Source organism: Sphaeramia orbicularis, unplaced genomic scaffold, assembly GCF_902148855.1.
Source record: "Sphaeramia orbicularis unplaced genomic scaffold, fSphaOr1.1, whole genome shotgun sequence".
Taxonomy (NCBI): Eukaryota; Metazoa; Chordata; class Actinopteri; order Kurtiformes; family Apogonidae; genus Sphaeramia; species Sphaeramia orbicularis.
In genome coordinates this window covers 184,477-207,500 of record NW_021941613.1, presented here as the reverse complement: position 1 = coordinate 207,500, position 23,024 = coordinate 184,477, and the positions used below count along the sequence as shown (strand labels likewise).

At 47.7% G+C, this 23,024-nt stretch overlaps 2 protein-coding genes across 3 annotated transcripts in view; one reads left to right on the top strand and one right to left on the bottom strand.

Moving 5' to 3' along the window:
• Positions 1-2,046, top strand: part of LOC115416475 (cytosolic purine 5'-nucleotidase-like) — a 13,782-nt gene extending 11,736 nt beyond the window's left edge. For both annotated transcript variants that reach the window (XM_030130249.1, XM_030130250.1), the window contains one exon: positions 1,422-2,046. In XM_030130249.1, the coding sequence (XP_029986109.1) occupies positions 1,422-1,673 (252 nt within the window). In that variant the 3' untranslated portion in view covers positions 1,674-2,046. The remainder of the gene's footprint in view (positions 1-1,421) is intronic.
• Positions 2,047-8,949: 6,903 nt separating this feature from the next.
• Positions 8,950-23,024, bottom strand: part of LOC115416476 (cytosolic phospholipase A2 zeta-like) — a 48,756-nt gene continuing 34,681 nt past the window's right edge. Inside the window, exons 15-22 of the mRNA XM_030130251.1 lie at positions 22,274-22,496; positions 20,792-20,909; positions 20,083-20,220; positions 19,066-19,173; positions 18,710-18,889; positions 11,685-11,857; positions 11,406-11,592; positions 8,950-9,598 (exon numbers count right to left, since the gene is read on the bottom strand). Coding sequence (XP_029986111.1) covers positions 9,366-9,598; positions 11,406-11,592; positions 11,685-11,857; positions 18,710-18,889; positions 19,066-19,173; positions 20,083-20,220; positions 20,792-20,909; positions 22,274-22,496 — 1,360 coding nt within the window. The 3' untranslated portion in view covers positions 8,950-9,365. The remainder of the gene's footprint in view (positions 9,599-11,405; positions 11,593-11,684; positions 11,858-18,709; positions 18,890-19,065; positions 19,174-20,082; positions 20,221-20,791; positions 20,910-22,273; positions 22,497-23,024) is intronic.

Genomic DNA, 23,024 nt, shown 5'->3' with positions numbered 1-23,024 from the left:
ACCTGAACCCTAACTTAGGGTGTATTCACATCTACTTTGTTTGGTTCATTTAAAACAGACCAGAGTTCGTTTCCCCAGAAAGTCCAGACTTTTTTTAGGTGTGAGTACAAACGTGAACAAGTGGACCCAGACCCCCTAGAAGAGCTGGTCTGGACCCAGAGCCCCTAGAAGAGCTGGTCTGGACCCAGACCCCCTAGAAGAGCTGGTCTGGACCCAGACGCCCTAGAAGAGCTGGTCTGGACCCAGACCTCCTAGAAGAGCTGGTCTGGACCCAGACCTCTTAGCAGAGCTGGTCTGGACCCAGACCCCCTAGAAGAGCTGGTCTGGACCCAGACCTCTTAGCAGAGCTGGTCTGGACCCAGACCCCCTAGAAGAGCTGGTCTGGACCCAGACCCCCTAGAAGAGCTGGTCTGGACCCAGACCCCCTAGAAGAGCTGGTCTGGACCCAGACCTCCTAGAAGAGCTGGTCTGGACCCAGACCTCCTAGCAGAGCTGGTCTGGACCCAGACCCCCTAGAAGAGCTGGTCTGGACCCAGACGCCCTAGAAGAGCTGGTCTGGACCCAGACGCCCTAGAAGAGCTGGTCTGGACCCAGACCTCCTAGAAGAGCTGGTCTGGACCCAGACCTCCTAGCAGAGCTGGTCTGGACCCAGACCCCCTAGAAGAGCTGGTCTGGACCCAGACCCCCTAGAAGAGCTGGTCTGGACCCAGACGCCCTAGAAGAGCTGGTCTGGACCCAGACCTCCTAGAGGAGCTGGTCTGGACCCAGTCCTCCTAGCAGAGCTGGTCTGGACCCAGACCCCCTAGAAGAGCTGGTCTGGACCCAGACCCCCTAGAAGAGCTGGTCTGGACCCAGACCCCCTAGAAGAGCTGGTCTGGACCCAGACCCCCTAGAAGAGCTGGTCTGGACCCAGACCTCCTAGCAGAAGCTGGTCTGGGTCTCCTTCCAAGCGGACTCTGGTTCACTTCTGCTGTGAATAGAACCGACCTCGAACCAAAACAAACCAATGACTCTTGCTCCTTTTTGTGCTTGATGAGCCACCGTAGCCTCTGGAAGGAGCCGAGGTTTATGGGTAATCAGAGCGAACAGCAGCATCCATGAGCCGAGGACAGACGAAGACCAATGAGGAGACGGAATGTCTTATGGACATTTGGTCACATGTCCACATTATGAAACTGGCTCTGAATCAGCTGTTCTTGAGCGTTCACATTATTTTCATAAATTTGTGTAAAAATCAAATAAATACTCTTGGTGGGAGGAGCCTCAGATGTGGTTCTGGGTCTTTGTGGGTTGAACGGGCTGAGGAGCTGAACTAAATAAACGTGTTCTGTTTTCTGTTCCTTCAGATGTCAGATCAAACTGAGCATGTCTGTTCAAACACACATGAGCCGTTAACGGTGGCGTTCCCTCTGTCCACTCAGATGCCTCATGAGTCCACGGTGGAACACGCCCACGTGGGCGTGGCCGACGCAGAGTCTCCTTTGGCCACTCGGAACCGCCACGACCTGGACCTGAACGACATGGAGACGGCCAAACGACATCAGCTGACCAGGTCTGTCAGCGAGATCCGCCCACCGCTGTTCTACCCACAGACCCCACAGGAGATAACCCACTGTCATGATGAAGATGATGATGATGAAGAGGAGGAAGAGGAGGAGGAGGAGGAAGAGTAGGAAGAAGAGGAGGAGGAGGAAGAGTAGCAAGAAGAGGAGGAGGAGTAGAACCAGAGCCATAGACAGAGTTGTGACCTGTTGTGATGTCACTGCTGTGGTGATCAGGTGGTTCATGGACGCCTCAATAGTTCCAAACAAATTGATGAGTGCGCTGTCACAGGTAAATATTCAAATAAAACACACACAGGTTTATTTAAAGAAGGAAGAAAGGACGGATCAAATTTAAAACACTTCAAATAGATAAAGAACATGGTGGTGGAGTCCTGCCTAATCTGAAAGAGTATTATCTATCTATCTATCTATCTATCTATCTATCTATCTATCTATCTATCTATCTATCTATCTATCTATCTATCTATCTATCTATCTATCTATCTATTTTTTTATTTTTTTGTTTTTTGTTTGTTTTATTTTTGTTTAATTAAAAAAATAAATAATTAATTTTTTAATTTTTTAAAAAAAATTTTAATTTGTATTTTTTTTTTTTTTTAATTTCTGTTATTCTTTTTTCTTTTTGAAAGAGTATTATTATTATTTTTTTTTTTTTTATCGAAACAGAGTAAAATACCCATGTGAAAATACAAATAAAAGAGCTGGCAGGATTTCCCCAAAAAATAGTAAAAAACAAACACATGAACCTCCACAAAATCTGCATTTGAATAAAGACCTAAAAATATCCATACAATACTTTTTAATATTGTGAAATGAAATATCATGATATATTGCGGAACCAATATTTTCAGACACCCCTAGTGTTCACATGGTGTTTACACTCAATGTTTGGAACTATTGGCTCCGCCTCCAGAACCAGGAAGCAGGTCTATATTTGGTCCTCCATGTTTTTTTCCAGCTGGAGTCTGTGGACGTGTGGGACCTGGGTTTTCTACTGCTCTGGTTTTCTGGATTTCTGTGCAGACGCTCTGGTTGTCGGTGTTGTTTTTAGTTCAGTGCAGTTGATGGAATAATGAAACTGAAACGGACCCCAGTCCTGCTGTTACATCATGTATTTACTGTAAAATGAATGAATAAATGAATGAATGAATAAATGTGGTGCACTGACTGAAGCTCCACTCAGATCACTCTGTCTGTTCCGTTCTCAGTGGACCACAGCTGTTTGTGTCCGACTGCAGTAGAAGTTCATCTGACCCTAAAATGACTCCCATTAAATGCTCAAATCTGTTCAGTTGTTTTCATTTCATTGACTCCAAATGTGTTGGAACACGTTCATCTCTCAGACCAGTTGGTTCAGAATCAGTTTGATCCCAGATCAGTGGACTGGATGTTGTTCACTTCTCCTCCATTCCCGTGTCTGTGTTTGTTCATTCCATCTCTGCTCAGTGCATTTGTCCGTAGACGCTCAGCGTCCATGCACTTCAATGGGACTGAGTGGAACTGCTGGAAAAACCACTACAGACTGGACCAGCACTGGACACATGACACCTGTCGTCCCGCCCTCGGACGCTCGGCATCTCCGGGGGCGAACGGAGCCGTGGGTGGAGCTTGGCCGGGCCGGACGCCGAACTTCCGCGTGCCGATCGGAGGATGGGTCCGAAGGCTGAATGTGGTTTGATTGACAGCTGTTTTCAGATCTGCTCCTTCACTGACACAGTTCAGTTTAATACCGTCACACATTCTGCTGTGGAATCACAGAAACCAAATGAACTGTTCATTTACTGACCTGGAAGAAAACACAAGCACTGGACTAACTGGTACACTGGACTGAATTTCAATGTTTTCTTGTTTACTGTGTACGATAAGGTCACTGAGCATTTTCTGAAAAAGGAACTGAGGACGAATTTATGTTGAAATAACTGGACTGTTTTTTTATCCAAGCCGACAATGAGCTTCAACTGTCTGAAAGACCAACAGACCACACTGCAGTAGAAGGACACTTTATCTGTCCCGTCCTCAGGAACTGTTGGTTCCACATGTTTTTATTAGAGCTGGGTAGCAATTAAAATTTTTATTCGCATTTAATCACGTGGATTTCTGCAATTAATCATGATTAATCGCATAGTTATATGGGGGGGGGGTTTGCCGACATCAACAGTGTGTATTTCCTTTCAGTGATATTTCAGACTGGAAGTACTGTGGTGATAAAAATAATTCCACATGTCAGTGCTTCTTCTCACCCCCACCATCTGAAGACATTTAAAATGAAAATGTCCATGGAACAGACTGATACTTTTACACATGTTTATGTCCACACATGTTTATTTACAGCTGTGAGTGACTGACAGGAGTCTTAAGCCCACTAATAAGTACTACTACTACTACTACTAGGACTCCTGCGATGGGGCGGGTGTCCTGTCCCAGTGCGTTGAGCTGACCAGGTGAACCAGCGTTTTCCATTGCTGGCGGTCTTGTGCCAGCTGCTCTGCGTCCTCCATGGTAACTCCATGTTGTTGGAGGTCGTCCGCAATGACGTCGAACCATCGGGTGCGGGGCTCGCCTCGTGGTTGTCTCCAGTCTGCGGCCTTTGGGTCAAATTGAAGGATGGCTCTTGTCAGATGGTCAGGAGGGAGGCGGAGGACATGAACGAAACCAGTGGGTGCGACGTTGCGCAGCCAGGCTGGATGCTTCGGGCTGGCATGTGCGGGCTCGAAGCACCTCGTTGGAAACCCGCTGGGGCCACCTGATGTTTTCAATGGTTCTGAGAGCCCTGCTATCAAAGCCATCTATTCTGGCAGCCAGAGTCTTGTTTAAAGGCCATGTTTCTGAGCCATAGAGCAGGATGGAGAGGACGGCAGAGTTGTAGATCCGGAGCTTCGTCCTGCATGAGATGGTCTGGTGCCGCCAGAGTGGTTTCCAGAGAGACTGCAGAGCTGATGCTGCCAGGGCTCTTCTGCAGGTAATCTCTGGTTTTAGGTCCCCGTTGTCTGTCACCATGGACCCCAGATACACAAAGTTCTTGACAGGCTCTACAGTGTCATTACTAAGCTGCAAGGGAGGTGGATCCGGCCCATCACCGACATGCATGAGCTTGGTTTTTGTCCAGTTCACTTGGAGGCCAAGCTTCTCTGCCTCTTCACTGTATCTGCCCAGAGCATCTGTCAGCTGACTGTAGGATGTGCTGAACAGGATGGTGTCATCAACGTACCCCAGGTCAGTCAGGTGGTAGCTGCTGAGGGACACTCCGGGGGCCCTCTCACAAACCCTGGTCATTAGATGGCCAATGATACAGTTGAAGAGGTTGGGAGCAGCCATGCAGCCCTGGTGAACGCCACTGGAGATGGAGAACCAGTCCGAGTGTTTGCCATTGATACGGACACAGCTCTGTGCGTTGCTGTAAAGCAGCTTGAACAGGGCAATGATCTTAGGTGGTGCTCCGAGGGCCTGTAGGATGCTCCACAGTGAAGCATGGCAGACGGTGTCAAAGGCAGCCCTCAGATCTATGAATCCGATGTAAAGACTGCGATTTTTGCAGAATTCATAAGTCTTCTCTATCAGCAGATGAACAGCGGAGATGTGGTCTGTTGTGGAGCGGTTAGGCATGAAGCCAGCCTGTTGGGGACGGCGGCTGCTTCTGATGGCTGGGAGAGCACGGGCGAGCAGGATCCTGGTGAAGACCTTGCCTGGGATGGATAGAAGGGTGATGCCTCGGTGGTTGCTGCAGACTAGCCGGTCATCCTTGCATTTCTAGAAAGGTAGGATGACTCCTCTGGTCCAGTCGCTGGGAAGCCTTTCTGTCTCCCACACCTGGTTTAGAATTTGGGTAAGCCACTCGACGATGCTGTCCCTGCCAGATTTTAACATCTCAGTGGTTATTGCACAGATGCCGGGGGCCTTCCTGTTGTTGAGTTCTTTCTGGGCAGCTCTGACTTCCTTGGGTGTAACAGGGTCTGTACTACAGATGTCGCTAGGGGCTGCAGCATTTGCGGCCAGTAGCATGGTGGGATCAGCCGGGATGGTACCGTGCTGCAGGAGGAGGCTGAAGTGGTCTTTCCAGCATTCGAGACAGTTTGTTTCAGCTGTTATGAGGTTGCCATCAGAATCTTTCACCAGGGCTATCTTGATGCATGGGCCATTATGGGCTTGGCGCAGCAAACTGGAGACACGGCTCATGTTGTTGTTGTTGGCCGCGGACTCTAGATGTTCGACTTCTGCTTTCCAGAACTTCTCCCTGTCCTCAGCTATAGCCACATTGCGGAGGCGGTTCAGTCACCGGTACTCTGTCAGGTCACCTCAGAGCCGGGCCTCACGCTGCTGGTCAATGATGTCGAGTGTCTTCTCCGATATCCAAGGCTTTTTCAGGGAAGATTGTGACCATCCGAGGACATTGTGAGCTGACTGGATGACACTCTTCTTGAAGGTCGTCCAGTCAGTCACTTTGTCAGAGGCCAGGTCATCGAAGGTACGGCGGATGGAGCAACTGAAGTCTGTGGCGATGTTTGGGTCGCTGAGTAAGAGGGAGTCCAGGCGAGGCTGAGTCTTGGTGTGCTGTTTGGCTCGCAGCTTTAGCTTAAGTTGGGCTACCAGCAGACGATGGTCAGTGCTGCCAAGCTCTGCTCCTCTGTACACACGGCAGTTGGTGACAGACGACTTCCAGCGTTGAGAGATGATGATATGATCCAGCGCTTTCCTGGTTCTGCCATCTGGGCTGTACCATGTCCAGTGATGGATGAGTTTACGAGGAAACCAGGTATCAACGACGCAGAGGTTGTTGTGGTGGCAGAGAAGGAGAAGGCGGTTATCCATTGTCGTTTGTGGACCTGTCCGCAAAAGTTGTTCCGACAGGTGAGCTTGTGGGCCGATCATAGCTGGACAGAGTGGCACTGGCATCCATGAGGATGATGGTGATGTCGTGTGGTGGGGCTTGGCCGGCAGCCTGATGGAGTTGGTCGAAGAAGGCATCCTTCGCATCCTCATCAGCAACATCTGTGGGGGAACAGGCAACAATTACTGTCAACTTGCCGTGTTGGTGGAGAAAGCGGGCCGACAACAGTCTGTCGCTCAGAGGTGTCCAGCTAATGAGGCTCCTACGGAGGGTCTTTGGGATGGCAAGTGCCACGCCATAAAGGCCTGTCCGTCTCTCGGAGCCACTCCAGATGTAGCAATGGTCGCCTGCTGTTGTTTCACCATTGCCTTGCCATCGAACTTCACAGAGCCCTGCCAGGGTGATGTTATAGCGGCAGAGCTCTCGAGACAGCAGGGTGGCAGCTCCAGGGCGAAGGAGTGTCTGGACATTCCATGTGGCGACACGGGTTCTATGATGAAGGTTGATCCGTGCTCATTGGTCATGGGCAGGCTGGGGTCTGTTACCGTGTTCGGCAGTCTGGCTTCTTTTTCTGGTCAGTTTCGTAACAAAAGGGGTTTCTCCTGGGTGGGTTGTTAGCCCTCCGCAGGATAGTCGGTTGGTGGGGCTGCCACCTGACAGTGTACTGACGCGCTGGGGTCTTTGTTTGTCTGGAACCTACCCTGGAAACCGGCCCACCTAGGGTGACCCTACCAGGAGCAAGCTCCCAACGGTATCGCTCTCCAGGGTCATCGGAACGCATAAGCCCCCTCGCCACGTCAAGGCCAGACCCAAGAGAGGGCCACTAATAAGTACTACTAATAATAAGCCCAATAATACGAGGGCTGTTCAATAAGTTCATGGCCTCACCCAGAAATGCTGGTTGTTATAATACAGGATGTTACATTCTTTCGTGATGGGATAGTGATGCTTGAACATCGATGGACCAAGTGCATTGCTGTAAATGGAGATTATGTTGAAAAAAAATATATAAATTATCAGTCTGTGTTGTTCTGTTCTGGGTGAGGCCACGAACTTATTGAACGGCCCTCGTATGTGATGTTCAATTGTTCAAAGTAAACAAAGGGGGCCCTCTAGTGGTGGGAGTAAGTGTCACTAACGTATGTTTTGTCCTTGTGGTGTTCCCATCGTCAGTTCAGACATAAGTAACTGACAGACACGTTTCTTTCACTCTGTTTGTATGGCCCCAAAAACGTTTGTCTGTGAGTATTTTCTGTTCAGTTGTTGTCAGAATGAACAGTATCAAATATCTCTGATGTGAACCTTTGTTGCTGGATAAAAAGACGTTGTAAATCTTAAATTAATCTGTAAATGCTAATCGCTAGTGTGTCTATGGATTTTCCCATTCAAGTTAGTATTGAGCTAACGGTCTTTTTCTCATTCATTTAAATGTATAATGCCATGTAAATGTACTAAGGCAGTGAACAGAACTCAGACATATTTTGTTTGTATGTGTCAGTTTTACAGTGAGTCTACAGGAACTGGACTTTTCTTGGTAAACCTGTTGTCTATCTGCAGCTAATCGCTACACGCACACAAGCAGAAGAATAGGAGTTAGAATAAAACGGCATTAACGGGAGATAAAAAACTGTCAGTGTTATTTAATGAATGCGTTAAAGCGGGAATAACACATTAACTTGCCCAACCCTAGTATTTAATGTTAATTTATCAGATGCATGTGTCTGACCGTCTTAAAGCTTGGCTGTATCATGTGGTATTTTCACACTTTTCTGTTTGTCATCTTCAAATGCTTTTAAGTGTTTGTCAAACTAAAATCTAAAAGACATCCACCAGGTTTGGAAACTCAAAAATGTTTAAATCTCATATATTTATGATAAAAGTCTTATTTTATTTGGTCTGAATGAAATGATTGGCCGAGCCTCCTGTCAATCATCCATTACTAGAGGTGGGTAATCCCAGCTCCATAGAGTAAAAGTCCTGCCATGAATTGGTTCTACCTGTTCACTTAACACAGGTGATTTCACTAATTATCCCTTCATCCACCTAGATGAGGAGTTGTGCTCATCCAAATGGCCTGGTTCCCTGAGTGGTTGGAACAAATACATGGCAGGACTTTTACTCTGTGGAGCTGGGATTACCCACCTCTGTCCATTACCGCCAACCTGCATCCGATACTGGCACCTCTGAATCTGATGTCGATGAAACACAGACCACACCCTTAAACACAGACCACACCTGCCCCCCCCCACCATCCTTCTACAGGTGCATGTTCAGATCATGTGATCGTCAGTGTTTAAATCCCAGACAGGACTCTGCTGCTTTAGTCTCCATGTTTCCAGGTAGAGTGGGGACCAGAAGACGACTGGAAACCACAAGTGAACACAAGTGACGGAGCAAAAAGTGTCGGATGGTGACAGTAGAGTTTTTATTTATTTCAGTTAACGAAAATGTTTTTTCAGTTCTAGTTTTGGTCATTTGGTTAGTTTTCGTTAATGATAATAACCTTGGTCTAAACCCCACCCTTAAACCAGGTCAGAGGTCATTTTAATTAAAATCAAAAGAATGAGAACAAACTGAATCCACAAACCACAGGTAGATTTTTATTTTCATGCTCAGAAATAACAGATACACAAAGGACCAGACTGTTCTTCAATCAATCATCAATCAGTTGAATTTTATTGATGTAGTACCACATTATAATAAAGGTTATGTGATGACCCTTAAGAGCTGCTCTAAACTACTGCGTTAATAGGACACATTCGTCTGATTTTGTCTGTTTTTGTGTTTCCATGTTTATATATTATTCTGTATTTGGGTCACTTCTGTTTGGTCCTAAAGCCCATGTCAGTTCACTATCTTTCAGTTCACTATCTTTTTCCTTGACTGTATTTTGTCTCATATTTGGTGCCATACTGTGTCTTCTTATATCCATATTTGGTGCCTTACTGGGTCTTCTTATGCCCATATTTGGTGCCTTACTGGGTCTTGCACTCGGTGACCCCGGCCTTGTTCATGGTCTTCTTCAGGACCTGTTTGATGACTCTGTGGACGCTGTCTTTGTTGTTGACCACGTTGTAACAGCACAGGTCCACCAGAGTGTCGTAGTCCGGTCCAGAGTAGGTCAGGTTCTTGGTCGTGTACGGAGACTCGCTGCTCTTCACGTCCACGTCTCCAGCTTTGACTTCCTCTGCACTCTGACGCTTTACACCTGTGGATGGACATGGACACAACTGACCAACTGAGTGACACAACTGACCAACACACCTGATGCTTTACACCTGTGGGTGGACATGGAACTGAGTGAACCAAAGATGAAACTGACCGACACAACTGGACGTTTCAACAACTGCCTCCATATTGATAGTAGGTAGTAAATGTATATATATATATATATATATATATATATATATATATATATATATATATATATATATATATATATGTGTGTGTGTGTGTGTGTATGTGTATGTTCTGCTCCCTGAATGTGCCGTTCCAGTTCCAGTCTGACATCAGGAGGTCCTGGTTCAACACCTGATGCAGACCTGGTTGTCTCGGGTGACGTCTGATCCGGTCTGACTCTATCATTTATTGTACCGCTCATTCAGAGGTATAGGCCTAGAGCGTAAAGGGCCTTGCCCAAGGGCACACCTGGATCCATGCTTCACTCCTGCCGGGACTGGAACCGGCAACTTTCTGCCCCAAAGTCAGTCAGTTGTGCAGACCACTGAGCTATCAGCTGTTATTGCTTTGACTTTGATTTTTAGGGTTTCCTCTGACCTTTCAAACCCGTCTCTCAGAAGTAGTTTTTTTTCCAGTCCTAATGTTGCTGCATGTGTTCAGTTGGATGTGTTCAGTTGGATGTGTTCAGTTGGATGTTCAGTTGGATGTGTTCAGTTGGATGTGTTCAGTTGGATGTGTTCAGTTGGATGTTCAGTTGGATGTGTTCAGTTGGATGTGTTCAGTTGGATGTTCAGTTGGATGTGTTCAGTTGGATGTGTTCAGTTGGATGTTCAGTTGGATGTGTTCAGTTGGATGTTCAGTTGGATGTGTTCAGTTGGATGTTCAGTTGGATGTGTTCAGTTGGATGTTCAGTTGGATGTTCAGTTGGATGTTCAGTTAGATGTTCAGTTGGATGTGTTCAGTTGGATGTGTTCAGTTGGATGTGTTCAGTTGGATGTTCAGTTGGATGTTCAGTTGGATGTGTTCAGTTGGATGTGTTCAGTTGGATGTTCAGTTGGATGTTCAGTTGGATGTTTTCAGTTGGATGTTCAGTTGGATGTGTTCAGTTGGATGTTCAGTTGGATGTGTTCAGTTGGATGTTCAGTTGGATGTGTTCAGTTGGATGTGTTCAGTTGGATGTGTTCAGTTGGATGTTCAGTTGGATGTTCAGTTGGATGTGTTCAGTTGGATGTGTTCAGTTGGATGTTCAGTTGGATGTGTTCAGTTGGATGTTCAGTTGGATGTGTTCAGTTGGATGTTCAGTTGGATGTTCAGTTGGATGTGTTCAGTTGGATGTGTTCAGTTGGATGTTCAGTTGGATGTGTTCAGTTGGATGTTCAGTTGGATGTGTTCAGTTGGGTGTTCAGTTGGATGTTCAGTTGGATGTTCAGTTGGATGTTTTCAGTTGGATGTTCAGTTGGATGTGTTTAGTTGGATGTTCAGTTGGATGTGTTCAGTTGGATGTGTTCAGTTGGATGTTTAGTTGGATGTTCAGTTGGATGTGTTCAGTTGGATGTTTTCAGTTGGATGTTCAGTTGGGTGTTCAGTTGGGTGTTCAGTTGGATGTTCAGTTGGATGTGTTCAGTTGGATGTTTTCAGTTGGATGTTCAGTTGGATGTTCAGTTGGGTGTTCAGTTGGATGTTCAGTTGGATGTTCAGTTGGACGTTTTCAGTTGGATGTTCAGTTGGATGTTCAGTTGGACGTTTTCAGTTGGATGTTCAGTTGGATGTTCAGTTGGATGTTTTCAGTTGGATGTTCAGTTGGATGTTCAGTTGGATGTTGAGTACAGACTCACCAGGTTGTTTGAAGTCTTTGTATGTGATATTAACCAGTGGGAAGTGAACCACTATGGGGGCTTTGGGGTCCTCCTGATCCTCAAAGACGTAGACCTCTTTCTCCGGCTCCTTTTCCAGACTGGCATAATCCACTTTGGGAAAGGGGATCTTATGGTCTGCACAGTAGTTAGCGGTTTTCTGCAGGACCTGAGGAGGTGACGGACAGTCAGGTTAGTGTGGACCGAACAGACCCTGGTGGATCTGTAGGTCTGAACACTGGAACCACCGGATCCATTTACCCTGAGGATGTTCTGGGGGTCCCACGAGTAACTCAGGACAATGATAATGTCCACGTGTCGCTCTGGACGCACAATGGGAATACAGCCGATGTTTATGGCATGACCAGAGTCCACCAGACGAAGGGTGGAGTCACTGGGAGTCAGAGTGTTAGGGAACGCATCCACATGTGAGTCTGGACAGGAGACAGGAAACACAAGACGACGACAGCATGAGCATTCAGCCACATGGTACCTGTAGTACATGTGGTACCTGTGGTACCTGTAGGACCTGTGGTACCTGTAGGACCTGTGGTACCTGTAGGACCTGTAGTACCTGTGGTACCTGTAGTACCTGTGGTACCTGTGGTACCTGTAGGACCTGTGGTACCTGTAGGACCTGTAGTACCTGTGGTACCTGTAGGACCTGTGGTACCTGTAGGACCTGTAGTACCTGTGGTACCTGTAGGACCTGCGGTACCTGTAGGACCTGTGGTACCTGTAGTACCAGTAGTACCTGCAGTACCAGTAGTACCTGTAGTACCTGTGGTACCTGTAGGACCTGTGGTACCAGTAGTACCTGTAGTACCTGTGGTACCTGTAGGACCTGTGGTACCAGTAGTACCTGTAGTACCTGCAGTACCTGTAGTACCTGTGGTACCTGTAGGACCTGTGGTACCAGTAGTACCTGCAGTACCAGTAGTACCTGTAGTACCTGTAGTACCTGCAGTACCTGCAGTACCAGTAGTACCTGTAGTACTATCACACAGCAGATCTCACACAAGACATGTATCTATTATATACTGTACTCTGTGTGTGTGTGTATATACACACACACACATATATATATATAGATATAGATATATATATATATGGGCATGAACTGAACAGTCAGTTTGTGGTGTGTGTCACTAGTCTTTGTTCCTTTGTTGGACTCTTGTCGTCGTGTGTGTTCTTCTCTCTCCTCCATCTCCTTCATTCAGCTCCTGTTAATCTTCTCATCTTTATCCATGAAAACATGCAGCGCAGTGAGCGGTACTGATGCGGATCAGCGGACCCAGGTCGGGTCGGTGCGGGTCCAATAAATGTCACTTTATTTGCGGGGCGGGTCAAAAAATTCCACAAAGCAGGTTAAAAAAAAAACAAAAACAAAAAAAACACCTGTGCATCACTAGTGTAAGGCCCAGACTGAAGAAGACGACGAGTGGGAGTAGGAACTGAAGGTGTCCGTACACTGGGATTATTTCCATCGTTGCACGCAGCTCCATCTGAAACTGTGCGAATCAATGGTAAAGTCAGACTCACAATTCATGTTCTCACACTGTAGGACCATACACCAGAGGACGCACCGCACTGTAGGACCATACACCAGGGGTCACACCGCACTGTAGGACCATACACCAGAGGACGCACCGCACTGTAGGACCATACACCAGAGGACGCACCGCACTGTAGGACCATACACCAGGGGTCACACCGCACTGTAGGACCATATACCAGAGGACGCACCGCACTGTAGGACCATACACCAGAGGACGCACCGCACTGTAGGACCATACACCAGAGGACGCACCGCACTGTAGGACCATACACCAGGGGTCACACCGCACTGTAGGACCATACACCAGGGGTCACACCGCACTGTAGGACCATATACCAGAGGACGCACCGCACTGTAGGACCATACACCAGAGGACGCACCGCACTGTAGGACCATACACCAGAGGACGCACCGCACTGTAGGACCATACACCAGGGGTCACACCGCACTGTAGGACCATACACCAGAGGACGCACCGCACTGTAGGACCATACACCAGGGGTCACACCACACTGTAGGACCATACACCAGAGGACGCACCGCACTGTAGGACCATACACCAGGGGTCACACCGCACTGTAGGACCATACACCAGAGGACGCACCGCACTGTAGGACCATACACCAGAGGACGCACCGCACCAGAGGACGCACCGCACTGTAGGACCATACACCAGGGGTCACACCGCACTGTAGGACCATACACCAGGGGTCACACCACACTGTAGGACCATACACCAGAGGACGCACCGCACTGTAGAACCATACACCAGGGGTCACACCGCACTGTAGGACCATACACCAGAGGACGCACCGCACTGTAGGACCATACACCAGGGGTCACACCGCACTGTAGGACCATACACCAGGGGTCACACCGCACTGTAGGACCATACACCAGGGGTCACACCGCACTGTAGGACCATACACCAGAGGACGCACCGCACTGTAGGACCATACACCAGGGGTCACACCGCACTGTAGGACCATACACCAGGGGTCACACCGCACTGTAGGACCATACACCAGGGGACAGCACCGAACTGTAGGACCATACACCAGGGGATCCACCACACTGTAGGACCATACACCAGGGGTCACACCGGACTGTAGGACCATACACCAGAGGTACAGCACGCACTGTAGGACCATACACCAGAGGTCCACACCGCACTGTAGGACCATACACCAGGGGTCACACCACACTGTAGGACCATACACCAGGGGTCACACCGGACTGTAGGACCATACACCAGAGGACGCACTGGACTGTAGGACCATACACCAGAGGACGCACCGCACTGTAGGACCATACACCAGGGGTCACACCGCACTGTAGGACCATACACCAGGGGTCACACCACACTGTAGGACCATACACCAGGGGTCACACCACACTGTAGGACCATACACCAGAGGACGCACCGGACTGTAGGACCATACACCAGAGGACGCACCGCACTGTAGGACCATACACCAGGGGTCACACCGCACTGTAGGACCATACACCAGGGGTCACACCACACTGTAGGACCATACACCAGAGGACGCACTGGACTGTAGGACCATACACCAGAGGACGCACCGCACTGTAGGACCATACACCAGGGGTCACACCACACTGTAGGACCATACACCAGAGGACGCACCGGACTGTAGGACCATACACCAGAGGACGCACCGCACTGTAGGACCATACACCAGGGGTCACACCGCACTGTAGGACCATACACCAGGGGTCACACCACACTGTAGGACCATACACCAGGGGTCACACCGGACTGTAGGACCATACACCAGAGGACGCACCGGACTGTAGGACCATACACCAGAGGACGCACCGCACTGTAGGACCATACACCAGGGGTCACACCGCACTGTAGGACCATACACCAGGGGTCACACCACACTGTAGGACCATACACCAGAGGACGCACTGGACTGTAGGACCATACACCAGAGGACGCACCGCACTGTAGGACCATACACCAGGGGTCACACCGCACTGTAGGACCATACACCAGGGGTCACACCACACTGTAGGACCATACACCAGAGGACGCACTGGACTGTAGGACCATACACCAGAGGACGCACCGCACTGTAGGACCATCCACCAGGGGACGCACCGCACGTTCCAGTGTTCCGGTGGTGGTGCGGTGTTCATGTCTTGTCCTTAGCCCATGTCCACTGCACCAAGCAGCACACACCATTAAAGGCACATCTGGACCCATCCCAGAAAGAGTCACATGAGTGAAAAACCGTCTGTAAAATCGCACAGTGTATGGACGCCTTAAAGTGACTGATCTATTTAAAGTGTGGTCTGATGTTCTGAACCATGGAAGCACCACCAAGACTGAAGGACAGACTGTGGGCTCTGATGAGTCTGTTCATGTAGTTCATTCAGACAGTGGGCTCTTTTCTTGAACATGCTGCTGTCTGAACCTTTAACCACTTTATGTTCAGTTAAATTAGAGGAAAATTCCAGGTGTTAGTCTGTGTTTAGTTTGGTTAAATGTCTGTGAAGGACTGTTGATGTTTGTGTCTTAGTTTTTTATTCTGCTCTTTCCTGTACATTATTCATGTTCCAGTCAACGTTAGTACATGTTGTTCACTGTTGAACTTCTGTGTGTTTGTTGTTCCTCCGCTGTCAATGTGATGATGTCATCATACGACAAGTCAACTTGACTTCGAATATTGACAAATAAGTTGACCTGAAAAAATCTGAAGTCACAGGTTGATGCACAGCTGACAGCCCTATTGGACAACTGTTTGGTTCTCACCATAATATGCATTCTAACAGTTGTCCAATAGGGCTGTCAGCTGTGCATCAACCTGACTTCTGCACAACACAACTGATGGTCCCAACCCCATCAATAAGGCAAGAAATTCCACTAAGTAACCCTGACAAGGCACAGCTATGAAGTGGAAACCATTTCAGGTGACTACCTCTGGAAGCTCATCAAGAGAATGCCAAGGGTGTGCAAGGCAGTCATCAGAGCTAAGGGTGGATACTTTGAAGAAACTAGAATATAAGAGATGTTTTCAGTTATTTCACACTTTTTTGTTAAGTACATAATTCCACATGTGTTCATTCATAGTTTTGATGCCTTCAGTGAGAATCTACAATGAAAATAGTCATGAAAATAAAGAAAATGCAAAGAATGAGAAGGTGTGTCCAAACTTTTGGCCTGTACTGTATATGTATGTGTGTATATATATATATATATATATATATATATATATATATATATATATATATATATACATATATATATATATATCAGTGGTGGCTGCTCATCTTTCAGACAGGGGAAGCTCATTGTCGGCTTACATCAAAAAGAAAATAAAATTGTCCAGTTATTTAAAGGTCCCGTATTATGCAAATCTGACTTTGTGACAGTTTTCTTACAGTAGTGTGTGTTGCAGTAGCCTCATTATGAGGTTAGAATTTGAAAACTGTCTGTTTCCTCCTGCCTTGCTACACCACAGTTTGTGAAAATGCTCAAACGGCCGAGTTTGAGTTGGCTCCATTTATGACGACATAAGCGGATTTAACTCCTCCCCCTGACTGTGCCCCCACCCTGTCAAAGTACCTCTTGGACAACAAACATGGGGAAGGCGAGATACGCAAGTTGTGTTGTTGGCTGCACACACCAACACCATAGTTTATTTTTGCTCCCCACTTCTGAGCCTCTCCGATAAAAGTGTCTGGATTCTATCTTTGATGGTCATGGACCAAACAACATTCCCAAACACTTGTATGTGTGTGCCCGGCATTTCACGGACGAGTGTTTTTTAACATGGGCCCATACAGCTGCAGCTTAGCACAAAGACTCCGAATCAAGACGGACGCAGTACCAACGCTTCGTGACCCAAGTACAAGTGTGGGAGATGTAAGTTCTTCTCATTTTTTGTATCTTTACTGCATAACCCTACATTACGGATAAGCTGGTGGGTGTTGATGTGTACGTCTAACGTTAGCATGGCAGCTAACATAGCTCGGTTACTGCTGCTAACGTTTGCGTCCCCGTTAACATGCAAGAGCTGATAATATCCAGAGACATTCAACAGAACTACTTTGAACACGGGCCTTTTGTGGTTAGCATCAGTACAGTTAGCATCAAGCTTGTTAGCAGCTGCCTGCATTAGTGGGGGCAGGCGTCTTTCCGTGTCAGGTCCACGAACCCGACACAACACCGCCGTTTTCCGTCGGGGCTCAATCACGCTTCAAGGCAAAGAAAGCCAGTGTTTGGAAAGACGTTCTGTCTGAGACATGTGTATTGGAGACGAGAGAGCCATGGCTTCAGTCAACATTACCGCGTAGTACCGCTAGCGGAAGCCGCGTCCTCTCCCAGAGAGGGGAGGGGGAGTGGGCGTGGACAGATGCGTTCATTTGCATACCCGGAAGCAGGCCCAGAAACAGCCTGTTCTGAGGAGGGCTGGTGAGAGGGACTTTTTCGACCGCTGAAACTCCGAACAAAGGAGGATTTTGGGGCGAACAAACTAAAATACTATGTTTTTGGGCTTCTGAGACCTATATGACATGACTGAAAAATAGCAAAATACGAGACCTTTAAACATACATTGGTCCCTCCGTTCCTTTTTCAGAAAATGCTCAGTGTCCTTATCGTACCAGTAGGCGTCTTTTCCAGGACTGGACCAGTGTCCTCTGAATGTCCAGCAGAGCTGGTCTGCTCAGACGGCCTTGGCCCAGTGCATTGTGGGTGTCAGACTTCAGCCTTTTTAAACTACAGATGCTCCTTTCACTGTGACCTAGCCAACAGTTTGATTGATTTAACTATCTACAAAACCATATTAAACTGAACAAGAAACGATTAAATTATGGAACTGAAACAAGAAAACGCTGAAATTATCTTAAATTGAAACAAGGAAGTCCAATGAGTGTGTTTTATTCACAGTGCAAGAAATTAACCAGTACTTTGGTAGTGGTTTGTGTGATTTCACAGCAGAATGTGTGACGGTATTAAACTGAACTGTGTCAGTGAAGGAGCAGGTCTGAAAACAGCTGTCAATCAAACGGGATTCAGCCTTTCGACTGATCCTCCAATCAGCACGTGGGATTCTGGCGTCCGGCCCGGCCGAGCTCCGCCCACAGCTCCATTCACCCCTAGAGACGCCTGGCGTTTGGGGGCGGGACAACATCGTGGTATTTATCCAATTATCATCCAGTTTTGAGGCAATGAAAAAAACCGTTCCACTCAGTCCCACTGAAGCCCAGAGACGGACACAGTCTGTGGACGAATGCACTGAGCAGAGATGGAGGAGAAAACACAGACACGGGAACGGAGGAGAAGTGAACAACAGCCAGTCTGTTGGTTTGTGATAAAGCTGATTCTGAACCAACTCATCTGTGAGATGAACGTGTTCTAACACATTTGTAGTCAATGAAATGTCAACACAACCGAACATATTTAACCATTTAATTTTCGTAATTTTAGGGGAAGCCGGGCTTCCACTGCAGTCTGAGAGAAATCACCACTGATATATAAATATACACACACACACACAAACACACCATGGACATAAAAATCTTACTTTGAAGTCTTGAAACAAGTATTTTCTGCTTCAAATGCCCATTTTGAATCACACTTGATCAGTGTCCTTTTCTTCCTCTGGCAGATCATTGAGCTTAAAGTGTGGCTCATGTTCTTGTGCAGGCCTGTTTTGCAGAGTGTGTCTTTAGTTTGTGCTCGGCCTACACCTACCTTTCTCAGATACAAAGTTGTCATGTTGGTTGTAGTTCCAGTGCATGGACAGACCACGCATGTAGTTGAACACTTCAGCGATGACCGGACGAGTCCTGAAGAAGTCCGTCAACATGTTGGTGACGCTGGTGATGGGGTTCAACAGGTACGTGTCCAGAGTGGAAGACTCACTGTCCACCTCTGGAACCAGCACACACAGTGAACACAAGGAAAGGCCTTTAAAGGAGCGCCACCTGCAGGCTCCACTGTGTATGTGCAGCCTGGTGAGGTGTTCAGGTACCTAACTGGTCTGGTGTGTGTGGTGATGCATTCAGGTACCTAACTGGTCTGGTGTGTGTGGTGATGCGTTCAGGTACCTAACTGGTCCACGTCTGGACCCAGGAAGGGGCTCCATGAAGGCTCTGAGCCTGTGATCATCTTCCACAGCTGGGTCACACTCACAGAGAACACACTGCTCCAGATCCCTGCAGGATTAAACCCACACAGACAGGACCAGGACCAGGTCCTGTTGGCTCAGGTTCCACATACACACCCATGGGATCTGAAGTGAACCGGACCAGTACAAGACCAGATCCAAATCACTTTGACATACACGATGATCCACGTTTCACTTTGTTTTAGTTAAAAACATCCAACTACATTATGAAAATATAAAAATATGAATAAACTCAACCACCACATGAACCTGACATTAGTTTAGAAAAAAGTGCCATTTCCAGAATATTGAGTCTGAGTTTATTAGTAAAAACGACTTCCAGATCACAGTGAATCTATTTTTTCAGTAAAACATTTCAGGTTATTCACATTTTATTGTGAGAATAGTATTAAATAAAATGAATATTTTCATAAAGCAGTTTTACACCCGAGACTTTTCATATGTTCAGTGTAATTTTTTCATTTTACTGATTCATGCTGTGGGCTGGAATGGAACCTCCAAAAAAAAAAAAAAAATATGAATCAAAGTGATGAAAGCTTGTATCTGTGAAAGGACTGTGGACGGAACAGAATGAACGACCACACATTCACCCTTTAACAGCTAACGGATCAGATCTGATCCATGAGTTTGGAAGGCCTCGACAAAGACTGACAGGACAGGGTCCACCAGGACAGGGTCCACCAGGACAGGGTCCACCAGGACAGGGTCCACCAGGACAGTCCCTGCACATGCACACACTTCAGGTGAATCTCATCCACTCGATACTTTTGGTGAAATACTGTATGAACTGACCACTGTGACCTCCAGGAAACAAACCATAACCCATGACCCTGTCTGTTCTGTCTGTTCTGTTTGTTCTGTCTGTTCTGTTTGTTCTGTCTGTTCATGTTTTCTCTCTGTCTGTGATGAAAACAAACATTCAGACTCATGTTCTCACCCAGAAGAGCAGCCAGACGGACCTCTGGGAGTTTCTGGATCAGGTGACCCAGGAAGAAGTGACTGCCGAAGTCTGAGGTCTGGACGAAGGCCCCGTATTTAGACAGACCCACCTCGTATGGAGTGAACTCACACCACTCTGAAAACACACACCACAAACACACTCTGAAAACACACACCACAAACACACACTGAAAACACACACCACAAACACACACTGTCACACTCAGCACATGCTTTATTTCTGCGCTGAAACTGTGGTTTAAATATATCGATTCTAAACGTAGCACGTTGAGCTGTGGGAAGCGAAGTCAGTATCATTAATGAAAAGTCACCAAATGACGAAAACTAAAACTGATATAACATTTTCATTAAAGGTGTGGGAGACTTTCATGACCAGTTTTTCCTCAGATCTGTCCATCCTCAGTCGTATCCTCAGTTTCATTCGTCTGTTGGTCTGTCTGTCATTCCTCAGCTGAATCTGTTCCATTACACTGAACAGGTTCTGAGTTCCATCCACCACAAACAAACCATGTGTTCACATTCAGAACCCAGAGGGAACTGAGCATCTGAGGAAAGTTTTTGTTGCGACATGCATTGTGGGAAACGGAGGTTCGTGCTGCCGCACAGGCAGCTACCTCCATTTCCCACAGTGCACCTCCAAACCAAACAGAACCGAACCCATAAACAGGAGTAAGGAGGAGCTTTACCAGCCTCCGAGTCGGTGCCTTTGATTCCATCCTTCATGTTGACGGCCGTGTAGATGGGTAAAGGATTCTGCCCTGAGTTCACCGTCTGCTGCTGGTCCGATATGGTACTGTCCATTTTCTGTTAAAGACACCAGGAAGGGAGGGAGGGAGGGAGGGAGGGAGGGAGGAAGGAAGGAAGGAAGGAAGGAAGGAAGGAAGGAAGGAAGGAAGGAAGGAAGGAAGGAAGGAAGGAAGGAAGGAAAGAAAGAAAGAAGAAAGAAAGAAAGAAAGAAAGAAAGAAAGAAAGAAAGAAAGAAAGAAAGAAAGAAAGAAAGAAAGAAAGACATTCAGACCAGTAAAGCACACACAAGGTTGAGAGTGTCAGAAGGTCATGGTCAGTCCCAGTATCAGTCCCAGTATCATTCCTAGTGTCAGTCCCAGTGTCTCCCAGTGTGTCCCAGTATCAGTCCCAGTGTGTCCCAGTATCAGTCCCAGTGTCTCCCAGTGTGTCCCAGTATCAGTCCCAGTGTGTCCTAGTATCAGTCCCAGTGTCTCCCAGTGTGTCCCAGTATCAGTCCCAGTGTGTCCCAGTATCAGTCCCAGTGTCTTCCAGTGTATCCCAGTATCAGTCCCAGTGTGTCCCAGCGTGTCCCAGTATCAGTCCCAGTGTCTCCCAGTGTCTCCCAGTGTCAGTCCCAGTGTCTCCCAGTGTGTCCCAGTATCAGTCCCAGTGTGTCCCAGTATCAGTCCCAGTGTCTTCCAGTGTATCCCAGTATCAGTCCCAGTGTGTCCCAGTGTGTCCCAGTGTCAGTCCCAGTGTCTCCCAGTGTCTCCCAGTGTCAGTCCCAGTGTGTCCCAGTGTCAGTCCCAGTGTGTCCCAGTATCAGTCCCAGTGTCTCCCAGTGTGTCCCAGTATCAGTCCCAGTGTGTCCCAGTATCAGTCCCAGTGTCTCCCAGTGTGTCCCAGTATCAGTCCCAGTGTGTCCCAGTATCAGTCCCAGTGTGTCCCAGTGTCTCCCAGTGTCAATCCCAGTGTGTCCCAGTGTCAGTCCCAGTGTGTCCCAGTATCAGTCCCAGTGTGTCCCAGCGTGTCCCAGTATCAGTCCCAGTGTCTCCCAGTGTCTCCCAGTGTCAGTCCCAGTGTGTCCCAGTGTCAGTTCCAGTGTGTCCCAGTATCAGTCCCAGTGTCGGTCCCAGTATCAGTCCCAGTGTCGGTCCCAGTGTGTCCCAGTATCAGTCCTAGTATCAGTCCCAGTGTGTCCCAGCGTGTCTCAGTATCAGTCCCAGTGTGTCCCAGTATCATTCCCAGTGTCAGTCCCAGTGTGTCCTAGTGTCAGTCCCAGTATCATTCCCAGTGTCAGTCCCAGTGTGTCCTAGTGTCAGTCCCAGTATCAGTCCCAGTGTCAGTCCCAGTGTGTCCCAGTATCAGTCCCAGTATCAGTCCCAGTGTCAGTCCCAGTATCAGTCCCAGTATCAGTCCCAGTATCAGTCCCAGTGTCTGACCTTCCCAAACACCAGCTGTTCCAGGACCAGTCCTGCCATGTCTATGAAGGACACCATGTGTCCGTCCTTCTCCTTGGTGTCCATCTCTTGGCTGTAGTACTGCAGTTTGTCTCCAGATAACAGACTCAGTGGACTCTTGGTCATCTGTTCTTTGGCCTCTTTGATGACCACCTCCAAGTCCTGATGGGACCAGTTCGCTTTCTGGTACAAGGAGGCCAAGGCCCTGCCCACAACACAAACAGTCATGTGACATCATATAGTCCAATCAAACGTTAAAGCACCAGTCCTGGTCCAGGTCAGACCACATGAACCCTTTAAACGTACACTGCCGGTCCACAGTTTTAGACCAGCCCAGTTTGTTCCAGTTTTGTCTGTAAATTCCATCAGTTCCAGTTTAATGAACAGCTGGAACCGGTCCAAAGGTCAGAGTGAACTGACAGGAAAAAAAAAAGGTAAGGTTAAAGAAAACTGAAAAATAATGCACATTTCAGAATTCTACAAAAAGGAGAACAAGAAATGGGTGAACAACTGAAAGCAGTTCTGCAGCAATGGAGGTTGATCAAGTCTGGAAAGTTGGTGGTTCAGTTCCTCCAGGTGTCCCAACGTTTGTGAATTCCTTCCACCCCCTGTGTCTGCAGAACAGGAGTGTGGAACACACTGTGGTACCAGACCCATGGAGCAGGACTGGAACAGGACTGGACTGAAGAAAGGAGTGTGGTGCTGTAAAAATGGAAAAGAGGAAAAGGAATGA